Genomic DNA, 17,023 nt, shown 5'->3' with positions numbered 1-17,023 from the left:
AAATGTTCCGACCCGGGCTCTGATCCTGGAATCTGATTCATACGAGTGCAGCCCGGTGCCTCCCAGCTGCTCTACTTAATGGTGCAGATCGGATTACAGCCTCCCGGGTGCCTAAATTTAGCCCCCCAAATCCATACATCGATTAGTTTGACATCCTCAAGTGCCACGCACCCATTTCAGTAGGAATTACAAACGCTGGTTCGATCCAAAGGCTTGGTTTGAAGGCCTTGGCACGCTCCTCGATGCCCTCAGGGGCTCAGGCTGACAAGGGCAACACGAAACCCGGTGCCCCAACCCTGTGAGACACAGATCACCTCTGCGCCGCTGTGGGATGATTTGTTTTGAGCTGTAACAGCTCCTGGCACACCGTGCCAGCAGGGAACTGGCCGCACGCTTGCTGCGTGCTGACTGCTCTCTCTGCTGGCCAACTGAAAAATTTTATTTCCACGAGACAGGCCTGCAGAAATGCATCAACCGAGAAAATGCATGTCAGAAAAATAGAGCTTTTTTTTTTCCCCTAAAGTCCCAAACAGGCACATAAAAGAGGTTGAATTGAATAAATGATATTCTTAACAAAAAGGAAGCAGCAGAGGAGAAAGAGGCAGGACAGACATGGGTCTTCTGTCCCATCCCAGCTCACTGCATCCATAGTTTGGTGGAAGCGAGAGGACCGACCCATGGGACAGGGTGACCCCAGCGTGGATGTCAGGCCGTCAAGGCCTTGCCCTAACATTTTCAGTAGCAAACGTTGTAGTGTTGGGTTACTGGAGAATTTCCAGTGACCACCAGCACAGAGAAGCCAGGAGAGAGTGGGACTGTGAGGAACTTTTTTCTGTTTGTTCAATGCCTAATTCAAGGGTGACCGAGTCCAAAAAGCCACCACACGGGGACTCTCAGCACATAAATACTGTAATAGGAATGGACTACAGAAAGTCAGGACTTCTCTGTGGGAAAGGACAAGCTAAAGAGTGAGTAAAGAGAAAAAGGAACGTTTCTTCATGCTGATTTTTAACTTCTACATTCTGAATAATGGTTGTCTCTGTTCTCCTTAACAGCCTTGATCCTGAAATTAGACCAAACGTGGCAAATTCTCCTATCTGAGCCTCACTAAAGGGAGCGTGCCATGGATTTCAGCCACCAGGAACCAGCTCAGTAGTTTAATCAAGGAGCAAACTCATGTCTGGAGGGATGACAACCTGATGTTCTACAGCTCAATGGCTCTGTTGAGTGACGCCCAGGTGCTGGGTTTATGTGGCGAGGTTTTGGTAGTGGGGGGAGCTGCAAGGGTGGCCTCTGTTTACAACAGAGCAACACGTTTATGGTGGGATGTCAACCTCTGATCTGATTTATTAAAAAAAAAAGAAGTTGACTCTTTTGTAATAAAAATAAAAGACTTTATTCAGTTCAGTGTACCCTGGGTACTGTATTTGCCCAAACGCTTATTCCATATAAAGAAATGTAAACCATTCATAAATACAATGTAAGAGCAGCAAAACAAATCAAACCACCTGCAACCTGCAGCAGAAAGAGCTTCTTTACTTCACTGTGCTTTCACGGAGCAGCTGAGATGAGTCTGTCTGCCAAACTGGCGCACAAAGTCCGATAAGGGCAGCACTGAGCCCCAGCCCACTCTGGGATTCATACCGATGAAATCATCCAAGTTCATCTTGGAATCTAAAACAAGAGCAGAGAAGTGAAATGTCAGAGTTCCCGATTCAGCTTCTGTAGCACATACAGCTACCATGAAAATCCCAAGAAAAACCGTTTGAAAGTATAACTCAGAGCAGCTCACAGCACACTTGCTGAGCAGCAGTCCAACAGCTCTGCAGACCATACAGAGCCACCAGAACCAAATTCCATAGAAATGGAATTTGCTCCAGCTGCAAAAAGCCTGTGTAATTAGGCTCACCATTACAGATAGTGTAAGCGAGGAAGGGAAGACAACGTTTGGGAATCCCATACCCAGCAGTCCCAGCCAACACGCAGCCCCTGCAGCCCTCTTGTTTGCACCATATCTACACCGCAGCACAGCTTTGGGATTTTCTGAGCCCCAGCTCTCAGCACCTGCAAGGTCTGGCCCCTAACTTGACCTTTTCCTTGTCAGCCCCTTTGGGTACTGAACATCAAAAACTCTCTCAACCACAGTCCCACTGCTGCCACAAGTGCCAGCACTAGGCCACTTTCTACTTGACTATGTGGGGATTTAAAATAGCACAAGCCCAGCAATTTTCTGTTGGAACTCCAGAACAACCAGCAGAGGATAACAGTTCCAGCATGCAGGTAGCCTGGTAAGCTTGTTTTCCAATCCCCAGCTTGTCTTTTCCTCTCAGATGCTTTTATTTTACAATTAATGTGATTACTCATGTAGTTTAAGATCTGAAAGATAAACAAGTCCCTGCTTTATGTGCACTGAGCATAGCAGAAGAATAATTTAATTAAAATGTTCTGCGAATGGTGAAGAAGCCCAAGGGGGATTGTTCCAGCAGAGTCACAACCAAAGCAGCTGCTGTTAGCAACTTGGGAACTGCTGTCACACTGTCTGTAGGAAGGGAAACAGTCTCTGACAGTCAGGAGGGTGGTGGCAGGGCATAACACAGTGCATCAGGAGTTTAATGAGAGCAAAACCTGTTGTAACAGGCAAGCAAGAAGAAGAAACAAGCTTCACCGTCCCGCGAAGAGCAGATGGTCTAAAGACCAGTCAGTAGGTGGCACTAAAGCAGTATGAGAGCCATGTAACTGCCTGTAGTGCTCTCCCATCTCCTTTGGTTCAGGAGACAGAAGTCCCCCTTTGTCATCCTTGTTATTCACGTGTCACATCTAAAGGCTGTGCACTTATGTGAGACCTTACAGCTTTAGCCAACAGCTCCGCAAAAACAGACCACCACAAAAGCCTTTTTCTGAAGCAGATAAAAAGTGGCAAAAAATAATAATGAAAAATCTCCTGTTTATTTTTAAGATTTACAACACGCTCACAGTCCTCCTCTGATGCTGTAGGTGTTACACTAGTCTGCATTTGGGCACGCACAGAGCTAAGGCTTCCTCTTTGCCCAAACTCACTTTGTTTACAGTCCGTGAGACCTACCTGGTGCATTCCGAGATCCGTGCACGTTTTCATTTCTTTTTTGATCAAGTCTGACACTTTTGCCCTGAGCAGGGACAAAACAAAAACACCATCCGATAGTGCACAGCCTAACAGCCACGATACCTGTGGCATCTGCCAACAGGAGTTTTTGGAGTAATTCCAACCTCCAAAGGGGGTGTTGCTGTAACAATATATGGATGATCTTCTATTGTTAGGACAGGAGAAAACAGCTGTGAAGGAAGGCACTAACAAGCTATTTGAATTTCTGGGAAAACAGGGCTTGAAAGGATTGGAAAATAAATTAAAATTCATAGAAAAAGAGAAGTCAAATAGTTAGGGCATCTAGTGGCTGAGGGGGAACGAAGAATAAATCCAGAGAGGATTCAGTGAGGAAACAGGGGAGGTGATCAGGCATCGGGTAATAGCGAATAAAAGGTTATGGTTTGTTTACTGAAATGCGCTCCTGATTGACAGGCCGCATGCCATTGCACTCGCAAATAAAATAACTTCACAGAAGATCCTGTCTGAAGAAAATTATTTGAGGTGTTTCTCACAACAGTTTTATTTTCAAATGGGAATCAGGTTATAGCACGCATGAGCTGCTTAGATCTGTATCAGTCCTTCTTTCCTTCTGCTAGGATCCTGCCATTACCTTGTGGAGAAGGTACAGAAGGGAACTGCAGCCACCTGCCTGCCCTGTCTAGCAGCTGCCCGTTACAGAAACGCATCACACACGGCACCCACACAGTTCCTCAGCTGCCCTACCTGCATTCTTCAGAAATAAACCCCCAGAATTCATGGCTTCTAGGGATTTCAGTAGTAATAAAAAGAACAAAAAGCCTTTACACATCCATTCTGCCTGTGTGCTGCCAAACACCTGGGGAGAACTGAAAATCAAAGTGAGGCTTTTCAGCGTTAGGAGCTGGTGCTACCAGTTGTATCGAAGCAGTAAGACCTGAGTAACTGCAGGGTGCAAGCTGGATTTTACACAGGCTTGCAGCAAGGAGGGCTGATCTCATCGGGACTTAAACCATGCAGAATCAAACCTCATTCATTTGTAGGAGGAAGACTTAAAAGAAAACCCCAGGCTGGGCTAGCCAGCTCCAGAATGGTGAATCCACACCTCAAAACAGATCTTGTTTAGTTTTATTTAAAAAAGCAGGATGAGCACCTGCAGCAGAGGAACAGAGGCCAGAGCACTGCCAACACAAGACTTACTCCAACACAAGAATTATTCCTTTTGAGTTAGTATTAGGAAAAAAAAATGCTTCACTGGTTCCTGATAGTTTATTGGTTGAATTCCAACAGGAATTTCACAGTCCTTTAACACTTCCTGGTAAACTTCATAAAAAGGCATCACTGGTCCCAGTGCCTTGTCCCAGCACCACAGTGGGTATTTACATTACCCTATTTGGCCTACATTTGACTTAAATGCTACAGAATTTCCTTGCCCAAAGTGCTCTATTTGGGCTCAGCAGCTGCTCTGCCCTGAAGAGGCAATATTTCAGTATCAAGAACAAAACCTCCAATCTTTTTAAGTTTACTAAAAGCTTTAAACCCCCACTGGATAAGTGAAGCAGGGTGTGTTGAGTGTAACTAACATCCTTTAAGACGCAGCAGCACCAGAGCGCTGATTTTCTTTAAATACCCTAAGTTCACAAGCTCATTTCTTTTTAACAGTACAATGCTCATATACATTAAAAAAAAATATATGTATTTATGCTATTTTTCAGTCTTCAAGCATTTGTTTAGCATCAAAGACAGACCAAATAGATGTAATATGAGTCCTTGTAACTGATAAGCTTTTGTAGTCATCTTCTCAAGAGCTTATAACTCTGGCTTCTCTAAATGACAGCAATATAACCTCAAGGAGTAATGTAATGCTCTGATCTCACAAATAAATTGGCACTAAAGCCATATACGTGATCAATTCCGCCAGCTGTTAAATTACAGTCACCTCTAACACCAGCAGCGAGCAATTTAATCTTCCACAAACACAAATTAGCATGGAAAAGAGAGTACTCTAAGTGGGGAGGAAGCAATTATCCATAAAGGCATTTGGCGTGGATGAACATCAATGTCCCAGGCTGTTTTACACTAACCAAAGGTCAGCCACCTGGCTTCCTATCAAGTTTGAAATCAGGTGCTTTATGCCTGATAAGACTGTGCATACATTGAAGCACACACCATTACGAGGTGCCTCAGGTGAGGAAAGGAAAAACAAAATCAAAGCCTGAGAAACTTGCACTGAGCGAAAGGCAGTGTGAACGAGATGTCCTAGACCTGACAGAGTCTCCTCCTGTTCTGACCCCAATCCCAGAGCTACCCAGTCAGCGATCCTCCACCTTGGGTGGGCGCAGGGTAAGCAGTCACCGTCCCCTGCAACACCCAGGTGACTGCCCAGACAAGAGCACATCACCACAGGTGCACTCAGAGCCTTCCAGGTGGCTGGCAACAGGACAAGAAGCAAAGCACTCGAGTGGGAACACAGGAAACTCTGGTTGCATACTGGAATTGTATTGAATTCATGCCTGGGATCAAATATTGGAACACTGTGCCCAGAGAGGTGGTGCAATGGCCGTCCCTGGAGTTGTTCCAGGCTAGACCAGACAGAGTCTTAAAGCCCCTCAGTCTAATTGCACCGGCTTTGAGCAGGGTCTGGACTGGATGACTTGGGGATGCTCCTCCCAGCCTGGCAAGGTACAGGCTAAGGAATGAAGTATGGGAGCAATCAAAGTCTCTGCATCTTTAGCTACCTACCAACATCCCAAGGATGACCTGGGGGCTGGCTGAGACAGGTGTTTCATAGCCTGGAATTTCTAAAAATGCTTCACAAGGCTGTACCTGTGCTCCCGCCCCCACTCATAACTCATTTATACCCAAGTGAAACGCCAAACTTTCTTAGAAAGCAACACAAAAACTGTGAATTAACTTGCCTGTAGCTTAAAACCACAATAAACTTGGCTCTAGACACAAGACATGTTCCTTTGACCCCACCTTCTCTAACAGAAATATATGGTAGCATTGTATTATTAAAAAAGCAGCAAAACCAAACGTGCACAGCATCAACAAACTCCACCAAAACAAAACTTCACCACACTTCTCTCCATCTGGGAAGAAAAGGAGAGAATAAGCACATGGCAAACATTAGCCAGCTTGGCAAACACCTGGTTCGAGTAAGCTGAAACGCCGTGTGATAAAAAAAAGTGGGGTAATCACCGTGTTAAAAATTCCCTTTCCAACCCTAGGCAGGTTGCTTGGCCTCTGTTTCAGCTCCCCACTGCAACATTTCATACCTCTTACTCTCTGCTCAGTTTCTGAAGACCAGCAGTTCGTGTTTGATAACAGCAGTGGCAGCTGCCAGGAAGCACGCTACACTTTACATGTTCGGAAAAGGCAAGCACTGCAGAGCCCCATTTTGTCCCCACACACTGTGCTGGCTGGATACGCTTCCAAAGCACATGTCCAAAAGCACATTTATTTATTGCACCCACCTCTGACTGAATCATTCAACTCTGTTAAAAGGAAAAAGGAGTCCTGCCAGCTCACCTGCTGTTTCAATGCAGGGGTACGAGGGAGGAGGTTTCTGCCATTTCCCATCTGCATCTTTCATGTGAGATCTGTCCGAAGCAAACGTCTCCAGGTACAGATCTGCTCGTATCATCCGGATTTTCCTGAACAACAATGCACAATTGTATCAAGAGATATATGTACATAACGCTGCATTAGCCACTCTGGAGAAGAGCCCTTTCTTCCTCCCAGGGAGCCTTAGCTTAGTTAAATACTCCACTCAGAAACACTGGGCTAAGCTGCTGGGCTGTTAAGAATAAACATCAGCAAGGAAAGGCTTTTGATGATTAAACAACAGCAATTAAAGAGCTTTAGAAAAATAATGCAGTGCATTGAGTTTCTTGGAGTATAACAGAAGACTTCTATCAGTATATATCCACAGAGACAACTTCAACTTGGACTTCATGAAATAAAATTCATGCTCTTCATCTTTATTTTTTTTGTCCTCACCTGTGAAATTCAGGATGAAGGCTGTCATCCAGCCTGAAGGCCTCCGTGCTGTACCCGTCAAAAGGACAGGGGAATGGCAGCTCTGTGTCAAGATCATAAATGAAGTTCTGCTCCCCACTGGAGACACGAAGTAGGATAACGTGGTAGTCCTGGGAAGAACGGTAATTGTCAGGAGTTAAACAGTTGTTAACCAGAAACCGGCACAGGGAGTAGAAAAAAAGCCTCCTGGAAGCTGAGGCTACAGCTTCTCTTCTTTAGAGACTGCTTTCTGATGCTCGGGTATCACGCCTGTGATGTTCCAGCACCAGGAGAGACGTTTCCTAATGCCTGCCTCAGCCCTCGTGCCTTTTGGTAAGCCTTGCTATTCTCCCCATTACTTGTAGCCTTCTTTGATATCAGCCTGGGCAGCTAACCTGAAGAGTACGCTAGTCCTCATACCACATCTTTGATTCCTTAACATGTAGGAAACACGGGTATGGCAGGGGGTTGGAGAAACTCCAGTTATTATTTTCAGTGTTAGTTACTTACATTCATTGCAGTTTTCCAAAAAGTAAATTGAAGATAGTTGTTGTTAACTCCTATTCCTTCTCAGATCATCCCGATAACACTTGGACCTCTTTTTAAACCAAGCCTTTTGTACAATATAAACACACTGATAATTTTCCAGAAAATGATTCTGTAAGGACAGAATTTCAGAAATTCATAGATTTTTTTTTTTTAAAACAGAATTTCTGAAACAAATTGCCATGCAAAATTTATTTTTTCCCTCCCATACAGTATAACCATAACTACACATCTTTAAAAGGAATTCTGTAGTGGCAACTACTGAACTACATTAAATTAAATGACACGCCAAAAACTCTGGAAGAGCTTACATACAAGCTGGCACCTGAAGACATGTATTGCTCACGTTTTTCCATCCCATGTCAGACCTATATGGATATTTTCACCCGTCAGCTTGTTACAAGACATCTATTTAACATCCTACAAAGCTGGCGGGCCCCAACAAAACCAGACAGTAATTTTCACAGAACTGTTGTGCACTCTTACCGATGCTAACTAAGCTTTGTCACCTGGTGGTTTTATGGGCCATCTCACTGCTATTTCCCTGTGAACAATAAAAGGGTTGCATTTAGGCTGCTGTAGAAGAATAATAAATACTAATACAGAACTACAGGACGGCTGAGGTCGGAAGGGACCTCTGGCACATACAGAGTGCTTCCTGATGCTCAGGGGGGACATAAACCTAAATTCATTCCAGCAGAGGTATCTAACACTACCCACATCTGATCCTGCAGACCTCAGCTGCAGAGGCACGCACTTAAATACTGACAAAGAAAGAACAGAGGGCCTTACCCAGACAACAGGCTCATCTCCATGCCCTGACTTCTGTTTCCAGAGCGGGACCTGAAAGTTAAGCAATTTGGCATAAACCACTCCTGACTTACAGAGATTAGTTTCACGTTGGGTAAGTTCTTTGCTAAACTCTGCATTTCATCAGCTTGTATCAGTGCTGCTGTCAGAAAGCTTGCTCCAGTTTTTATCTTTCAGAAACATTAAACTGGACGCTATTCTGGACCATATAATGTAATATTCCCCCTAACCTGATGGATGACAGGGAAAAATCATCCCACAGCCCTTAGGGGCACCGTGATTCCTTCTTCCCACAATCCAAGCGTGTCAGGTAAGGACATTCATAGAAACATTCAGGTTGGAAGAGACCTTTAAGATCATCTAGCCCAACCTTTAACCTTTAATTAAGATTGATCTGTTGTTTTAGGGCAACTTCTTTTAAGCTTGGAAAGAATGCCATGAACCTTTTGTTCCCCTGAGGGTATCCTTATCCTTGGGGCTTCTAGAGGAGAGAGCAGGGCTCTCTTCTGGTGCAGCAGTTCGAGCTGTTTCCTTTTACTGTTTCTCAGGTTCTGGTGTTGCCTTGATGTCTTGAGCAAATACTGCGTGGGGTCTGGAGGCCAGAAACAAATGAAATTCTTCATGCTCCCAGGTGCTGCTGCCTGCGTGCCTCTCAGCTGCTGCAGGGGGGCCTGGGGCCAAGACTCACCTACCCCAGGCTGTACTTAAAAGGCCTGGGGTAGTTAAAGCGCCTCCCACCTCCCCCCGCCTCTGGTTTACCACCCCCACGGAGCGCACAACTCACCCACTCACCATCCTCCTCTCGTTGGAGATGAAAACCGCGTAGAACTCCTCCACAGGGCGCTCCCCCCGACTCCTGATGTAGTCGCACAGCTTCCACACGTTTTCCTCACTGCAAAACACAACCGTCGACGGCACCGTTTTCTTTTCAATCCCCTTTTCACCTTCACTTCCAGCAACCCAAACCGGGCCGGGAAGGTTTCCCTGCGGGGTTTTTAGCTCCGTTTTCAACTCCCCCCCTCAGCGTGCCGCCAGCCTCCAGTCAGGCGCCGGCCGCCATTTTCAGGCGCCTCCCTTACCAGTAGCAGCCGGTGTAGGCGCAGGCGGCTCGGGGAGGCACCGCCGGCCGGTACCGGTCCTCATCCAGCTCCGCCATGCTCCGGGGGCAGATTTCCCGTGCTGGGGAACGGGGCCGGGCTCCTGAGGGAGCCGCCTGAGGGCGGGCGCGGAGCCCGTGAGGAGGCGGTGCCCGCCTGAGGGGGCGGCACGCGCCGCTTCCCGCCCGCCAAAAGGCTCAAACGGTGCTGCGCCTCCCGCCTGTAACCCTCCGCCGGCAAAGATTTAAAAAATACTTCCAAAAAAAAAAAAAAAATTAAAAGAGCGGGCGAGGGCCGGCCCTCAGTGAGGGCCGGAAGAGGGAGCCGCGCCGAGGAGGGAAGAAAGGGGGGAGGAGGGGGATGGAGGGCTCCGTGTGAGGCGGAGGGATCCGCAGCGGGCCGCGGGGCCGCCTCAGTGGGCGCCGCGCCTCCGGGAGGCCCTGCGGCGCCGCCATGGTGGTGCTGAGGCGCAGCGCCGGCAGCCGCCGGCGGTCCCTGGCTGCCATGGACTCGAGCTCCGAGTTCCTCTCGCTGCAGCCCGGCGGCAGGAGGACGAGCAGGCAGAGAGCAGCCCCGGCCGTGAGTTCCCGCGGGGTTCCCTCCGAGCGAGCCCGGGCGGGGAGCTTTGGGGGGGGGTTCGTTCACCAGCCCCCCACCCCCTCAGGCGGCCCCGCGGGCAGGTGCACGCGGGGGGTGCTGAGGGGGCTCGGAGAGCAAGGCTAAAAATCAGGGTTAATTAGTGCTGAAGTAAAAAAACCGTTAGTTAGGGGGTGTAATGTGGTTACGACTTCCCTTAAGGGGTTGATGGTGTTAGGGAAAGCCCGAATTTGCTCTTAGGGACGATTCGTGTGTCTGGTATTTCATCCACACCTTTCCAGCTCCGTCTTGCTGCTCCCATCCCCGCTCAGCATCACCTGAAGGAATTGGCTGCTGTACACACAGCTAGCTAGAGCTCAAGCTCTGCTCTTCCCAAAGGCAGAGCAGAACCACCTCAAAGCACCTCCCAGCTCTCAGGGCGAGCCCCGCCTCCGAGCGATGCTTTCAGCTCTCCGTGCCGCCGAGCTCAGCGTTCTCGGCTCTTTGGGTTCAGGCTGGGGTTTTGTTTTGCTCTTTCTCTTCCCCCTTCTCATTTCAAGTCTACTGAACTAAGCAGGAAGCAGCCCTTGGGGTGTCGTCTCTTTGCAAGCAGGCGCTGGAGGCTGCTTCAGTATCTCCACTTTGCCGTTGCAGTGTGCATGAGAAGCGGTTGTCAAAGCCTGCAAGGACTTGAGCTGCCCGTGGCACGTGAGGGAAGGCTGTGCAAAGTCAGGCAGGGCAAACAGCTGGCCCGCTTTCCTTGTGGGAGCAGGAATGAGGAAGTTAAATGTAAAGTTTTCACTGAAGCGAAAGCAGAATCCTTCTCATGAAACAGGTTGTAAGGTGTGTTTGGTTTGGTTTCTTTCTTTGTGTTTTTTCACCTCTTTGCAGAACTTTCCCATGCTTCAAGGCACAGAGTCACTCCTGTTTCGTTTGTAGGACCGCCAGCCTTTGCTGGAGCACTCATATAGCAGAGACATGTAGAAGTGCCCTAGATGACAGAGATGGCGATCCTGCTCCTAGCTGCTTGTTCACATCCTAATGTCTCTTCCCTGACTTTCTGGTGCGCAAAGACTCGGCAATAGCAGCTTTTGCAGTTTTCCCGATACCAGCAAGCCATTTACCTGCGTATTTCATCCATCTAGATTAAGGAGCATGCAGCAGAAAGTCTCAGGTAAACCGGAGTCTGATGGCTTCGTCTTCTCCCAAGTTTCCAGTCCCAAGGAGTCCTGTGGCAGACCGTAAGCGGCGGCTGTCCCTCTGGAGGCTGTTTGTCTGCAGCTTTACAACCCCGCTGTGATTCCTCAGGCCGAACAAGGTCGTTTTGTTGTGACCTGTACTTGACACCCGTGTGCTCCAGAGTTCCCTTTTTGTTTGGGGAAAGTGGGAAGTGGCCCTTTTCTCTGCTGAGCCTTCCTGAGTCATCTGCGTAGGGACTTGACACCAGAGCTCCTAGCCTAAACACACTTACCTGTTTGGCTGGCACTTGAGCATCTGCTTGCTTCCTTAGAGACACCCAACAGCTAACTTCTTAGAAGCAATTGTTGATCACTTCCCATAGTAGGAGGAAAATAACTTTCAAACTACTACAAAATTCCTTCCTGCAGTTTCCTTGCTCTGGTTTAGCCACTTGCTTCTGCTGAATTTCACTTCTTGAGTGTGTTTTTTCAGCCTTGTGTGACTGATACGAGCCAGTTCTGCCCTGCTGGCAGCCTGCTGCAGGTAACGTAGTGCTTCTCAGTGTCTGCTGTCTCACTGACTTGGGATGCTTTTGTAGGAGCCAGAGGATGGTCAGGGTTCCTGGTCCATTGTTCCTGGCTGTGCCCTTGTTTGAGACAAGGTGAAGATAAAAGAAGAGCTGATAAAGAATAACACGAGTACACGGCACTGTGCTTGTTGCAGAGAAGTCATCAAAGAAATGCATAACTATGTGTACAGAGGTCTCCTGAGTTATTCCACTCTTTCCTTTCTTAAGCCTCCCGGAGGAAAAACATTAAACATCACTGTGGCAGACCAGGCTGGTCTCATCAAGCTTTAGGTCTTGTTTCATCTCTGCTGGGTCTGGGGAATAAAAAATGTCTTCAAGAGTTGTTTCAGATGCCTGGATTCAAACTTGTGCTAGGGCAAGCATCTCGTGAGGCCCCTTTCTATCAGCACGGAGAACAGGAGGGAGAAAAGCATTCTCCCACGTGCCCTTACCAGTGCCCTCCTCTAACTTCTTCATGCCTTTGCTGTTACCTTGAGCAAACACTAACTAAGCTCTTAGTAAAGTTAGTGCCGGGAAGCAGAAAAATCTTGTCTATTTTCTGACTTTGGAGTGAAATTTCATTTGATGTACTCTTGCTGGAACTTCATTTTGTAAACAGAACGACCCCCCAATCAAGGATATCACAGCTTCCCTCCCGTACTAAAAATGATAGTACTCACCCTTGTAGGAGCAGCAATGTGAAGAAGGTCAAGGGCAGTAAGAAGGGTTCAAAGCTTTGATATAACAAGCCTTACACTTTTTTTTGACAGAGCTCCTAATAAGCATCTTTAGCAAGGTCTGGAGATGGGAGAAAAACTCGAACTAGATTTTAATTCTAGGATGTATAATGTCAAGCTTGACTGTTCCTCTGAACAGTCAATTGAATTTAAATTTTTTAATTTAATTAGTTTAGTTTTTTTAATTTAAATTCAATTGAATTCAAAGTTTTGAATTTAAATTCCAATTCAATTTAAAGGTTTTTTTTGTTGTTGTTTTTCACGAAACACTAAGTTTATGTGAAAGGTTTTGCTGCAATATCTTTTTGCCAAGGATATTAAGCTTAAGTTATCCACAAGAAAATGGTGGGGAGAGGGAAGCTTTAGTTTTGAAAGTTTTTTTTTGTTTGTTTGTTTTTTTCCTCCAGGTTTTTCTTGAGCACAGGGTTTCTTGAGAAAGGGTTAGTGGAGCAATAAAGCAAAGAAATTCATGCTTTTGTGATAGAAGTGTTGGAACACCAAGGACTGGAGATGGTAGTGATCACAAACTCATTTACTGATCGCTCAGTTTTCCGTGTGCTGTCTGTATACCCCATGGCACCTACCTTGCGTTCAGAAAGCAATGCAACCTTTGGGGTTAAAAAATAAAAACCAAAGAGGGCGGTGCTTTCCAAGAAAAAAAGATAAGTCCTTTTGGCAAACAGGTAGGTGAACGGAGTATGTACGTTCCTTCCTCGGTGTCCTGCTGTTAACGTGAGAGGATATTCACCAGAACCCAGTAGATAATTGCACTCTGGTTTTTGTGTTTTTTACCATCTTTCATGAAACAACTTCAGGTTACTTGACAGAAGCTAATGGCCTAAGCTTATGTGCATTTGGCATTGTTTTCTCATTGGTGAGCTTCAAGCCTGTGTCTGGCCCATTATTGCTCACAGAATTTGTGGCAGAGCTAGACTTGGACTTAGATTACTGTGCTTAGTCTTAGCACTACAGATTATTAAAACCCTTTCCATTAAACACTTTCTCAAACTAAGAAGTGACTTTCTGAAATAGCTGTTTTCAGAAGATCTGCATCTTAGCTAAGCAATATGACAGAATTTTGCCTGTTGTTAAACACTGAGGCTGACGACAAGTCCATCAGCAGTTTCAGAGAGGACAGACAATGTCTAGATGCATGCTCATCTGCTAGGATTTGTGATTTCTGAAACGTGACTTGCATAAATTCATCTTAAGGTTTTGCAGGATCCACTGTGTCATTAAAATAATGATAATAATAAAACTTACAGGCATCTGTGTAATGCATTTTGGATTTCATATAATTTGCAAAAGTACTTAACGATTCGGTGTCATTTTGTGGTACAGTACAAACAGCAAGAGGAAGTGAGAACAAAGAAAATGACGGTGAAGATGTTCCAAGGCGTTACAACCTTCGACGGAGGAAACCTGTTGACCGCTACCAAGCTCCTATGGAAAGCAGGTTGAACGCACAGTTTCTCTTAAAACCTTATTTCTTGCACATAAGTGAGATAATTTTTTTCAATGCAAATACATGTGTTTGCGCACACAGTTCTGTTTCAGTTCTGTACCTTCATTCTGCACATGAACTTCGCTGTTTTTATCAGACACGTGTGTCCTGTGCCCATTATATTTCTTTGCTGTTTGGCCTACTTAGTGCTATGTATCCTTGATATAACAGTAATTAATCACACTTAATAGTCTTGCTCTTGTGATTTTCAGTTCACCTTTAAAAAGGGCGTAGTTTTCCACTTGTACCATGCACTGATGAAAAGCAAAAACGGTTAAAAATTCTTCTGGAATTAGGGATGAGTGAAACACGTGGCATTTTCTTTATCTTTTGATATCCTCCTCTCTTAAATGTATCTGTATCATTATTCTAAATTCTTTCCTTTCAGTAAGACAAAGAGATCGAGAGAGGACTAACTCGGGCCAGCCCTGTTCTGTCAGACAGAAAGAGTCACTTGAAAATGCTGGGTCACAAAAATGTAGAAGACGTGCCAGGTTGGTGTATGGCTAGTGATAGCTCTTACTTATCCGTAGAGCTGTCAGTCTCCTTACTGCATAATGCTTCAAAGGGTTTTCAGTTTAGTGGTAATTACAGAGTAAGTTTATGATCGGTACTTTGGTAGTCTGAGGATAGAGAGGAAAGAAATATTTGGAGGGCAGGAGGTGGATACTTTTAAGTTGGTTTCTTTTTTAAATCCAATATTTGTGGGTCGCTGATAAGATGATTATGGAGGTAGTGTCTGAGTTTCTGTAACTGAAATTCTTTGGTTCTGGAACTGAAGCCAGAATCCCCCCTTAAAAATCTTAGTCACACTATTTAATCTTGAAGGATACAAATTATTTTCTTAAAACCAAAAATAATTTTATTCGATTTAGAGGGAGAGGCTTTATGGAAGTTTTGTTGGATTAAAAAAAAAAAAAGTTATCACTCAAATACTGACTCTAGTTTCTGTTTGGAATCAACTAATGTTTCTATATGAAGTTAACCTTAAACAATAAAAGATCTAAATGAAATCATAAATTGCCTTAGTAATGATAAAGGCTTTTTGGATTCTGTAAGCAGTTAGTGCGTAGAGAATGCTGTTGATTGCCAGATATTTTGTTGAGCATTCTTGAAAGCAGACAGTTGTCACGAGGAAAATCATGTCATGGCCTTTGAAATCAGATTGCTAAGGAGTACAATGGACTGGAAAATAGATCTCAGAGTAAATTTTGAGATAGAATTCCCTTAATTTTTGGTGTTACTTAGTATCTGCTCTATTTTCTTTTTAACTTTCTGGTTTATATGCTTGCTTGCAGACAGAGACATGCAGATGACATCAGTGATTCTACACCCTCTTGCTCATCTCCCTTGCTTAGCACATGTGATACGGAGGAGAGTGGTGAGAGCAGTGAGGACAGCGAGAGCACATCTCCAAGAAGGTTGCTGTCATTAGAGAATAGGGGAGGGATGAATCTCCTTCAAATGAATATTTAGCCATGTTTAAGTTTATCTAAATTTAACTGTGTGAGTTTATGTCAATTAGTTAGGTCTTCTATATATTAATTAATGTTTTCTACATTTGCTTGGCATTATTATGAAAAACAAAAATCTTCGAGTTGCATCTTAAAGAAAAAGAAGCCCTATAACTTCTCCTTAATTCAAATCAGGACTTTTCGAGTGAAACTTCAGAAACAGGACCTAAAGAGAGTTCAGAGGGATCAAAAGAAAGTTGGAGGAAGTCAGGGAGATGCAATGCAAATAGATAGTGCGGTAAGTCTTAAACTAATCATCGTGTCAGCGAGTGTTTCCAGGGATTATGAAAGATCTCAGTGTGCCATCTACAACTACCTTTGTTGATGGTTTTCTCTAAAGCAACTTCAAAAGTTGCCCAGAATGTTTCCGTTGTGCTGAGATAATTTCTGATGAAACCTTGATCTAGGTTGCTGCTTTCTTTAACATACAAACTCTGTTGTGTTGAATTTCTCTTTAGATTGGATTTGAGAACGTGGGTGGTCTTTCCGAACACATCGCAGCTTTGAAAGAGATGGTGATTTTTCCCCTCCTGTATCCAGAAGTTTTTCAGCGGTTCAATATTCAGTCCCCCAGGTAACTCATTAAAGTGATAAATCGTAAGTCAGCTGTTTTCAGGAGAAAGTTCAATTCAGGCATCAATATGCTTCCATGCTTCAACATTTTGGCAGCGGTGAACGTTTGTTTTAGTAGTGGCAAAAAGTGGTTTCTTAAAAATGGATAGAATCTAGAATATTTGTAGGTTAAAAATATAAGCAACGTCTTAAAATTTTAAGTTTTACCGTCTGGTGTCTTTAAAAAGTTGGGTTAGTTGGGTTGGAGTGGTTTTGTTCTCAGTTTTATGTACAAGTCAGTGTCGCGTTAAAGGGGTGTAGCTGATTAACCGTCACGGGCCCGTTTGAATTCAGAGTACTGAACCAGTCGGACATTCACCAAAACTGGGGGTCCGTTCGGACAATCACCAAAAACGTAATAACCGCCTGGGGGTCCACTCAGACATTCACCAAAAACGTATTAACCACCTGGGGGTCCGTTCAGACATTCACCAACAATGCATTAACCGTCTGGGGGTCTGGTTAGATTCAGAACACTGAATTATCACGGATAATCACCCTCACCCAAGTCGCATTAATGAAAGCTATCACAATGCAATCAAGTATGGTTTATTACAGCAACAGGAATATCAGGTTCTTTTGGATTGCCGGCGATAGTGACTGTCTGCAAAAGCAAGCTAATATGCATGAAATACACAGGCGTTATAGGTGTTATAGATGTGACAGGTGTTATAGGTGTTGCAGATGTTATAGGTGTTATAGGTGTTACAGATGTTATAGATGTTATAGATGGTATAGATGTTACAGGTGTTACAGGTGT

At 45.0% G+C, this 17,023-nt stretch overlaps 2 protein-coding genes and 1 long non-coding RNA gene across 7 annotated transcripts in view; 2 read left to right on the top strand and 1 right to left on the bottom strand.

Moving 5' to 3' along the window:
* Positions 1 to 1,372: 1,372 nt before the first annotated feature.
* Positions 1,373 to 17,023, bottom strand: part of LOC140001104 (protein N-terminal glutamine amidohydrolase-like) — a 16,425-nt gene continuing 774 nt past the window's right edge. Inside the window, exons 1-6 of one of the 5 annotated variants that reach the window (XM_072032251.1) lie at positions 9,556 to 9,690; positions 9,269 to 9,368; positions 8,459 to 8,509; positions 7,103 to 7,251; positions 6,632 to 6,756; positions 1,373 to 1,674 (exon numbers count right to left, since the gene is read on the bottom strand). In XM_072032251.1, coding sequence (XP_071888352.1) covers positions 1,541 to 1,674; positions 6,632 to 6,756; positions 7,103 to 7,251; positions 8,459 to 8,509; positions 9,269 to 9,368; positions 9,556 to 9,632 — 636 coding nt within the window. In that variant the 5' untranslated portion in view covers positions 9,633 to 9,690 and the 3' untranslated portion in view covers positions 1,373 to 1,540. Of the gene's footprint in view, positions 1,675 to 6,631; positions 6,757 to 7,102; positions 7,252 to 7,630; positions 8,510 to 9,268; positions 9,369 to 9,555; positions 9,691 to 17,023 lie in introns of those variants that run through there. The other 4 variants (XM_072032255.1, XM_072032253.1, XM_072032254.1 and 1 more) reach the window with 4 other exon arrangements.
* Positions 10,018 to 17,023, top strand: part of LOC140001083 (ATPase family AAA domain-containing protein 2-like) — a 21,451-nt gene continuing 14,445 nt past the window's right edge. Inside the window, exons 1-6 of the mRNA XM_072032224.1 lie at positions 10,018 to 10,152; positions 13,975 to 14,089; positions 14,526 to 14,631; positions 15,436 to 15,558; positions 15,787 to 15,889; positions 16,110 to 16,225. Coding sequence (XP_071888325.1) covers positions 10,027 to 10,152; positions 13,975 to 14,089; positions 14,526 to 14,631; positions 15,436 to 15,558; positions 15,787 to 15,889; positions 16,110 to 16,225 — 689 coding nt within the window. The 5' untranslated portion in view covers positions 10,018 to 10,026. The remainder of the gene's footprint in view (positions 10,153 to 13,974; positions 14,090 to 14,525; positions 14,632 to 15,435; positions 15,559 to 15,786; positions 15,890 to 16,109; positions 16,226 to 17,023) is intronic.
* Positions 10,862 to 12,236, top strand: LOC140001106 (uncharacterized). The gene is made up of 2 exons (XR_011806252.1): positions 10,862 to 10,992; positions 11,089 to 12,236. It is a non-coding gene; the product is annotated as an uncharacterized lncRNA (long non-coding RNA).

Source organism: Anas platyrhynchos, chromosome 37 (assembly GCF_047663525.1).
Source record: "Anas platyrhynchos isolate ZD024472 breed Pekin duck chromosome 37, IASCAAS_PekinDuck_T2T, whole genome shotgun sequence".
Classification (NCBI taxonomy): Eukaryota; Metazoa; Chordata; class Aves; order Anseriformes; family Anatidae; genus Anas; species Anas platyrhynchos.
This window is presented reverse-complemented; position numbering and strand designations above follow the sequence as displayed.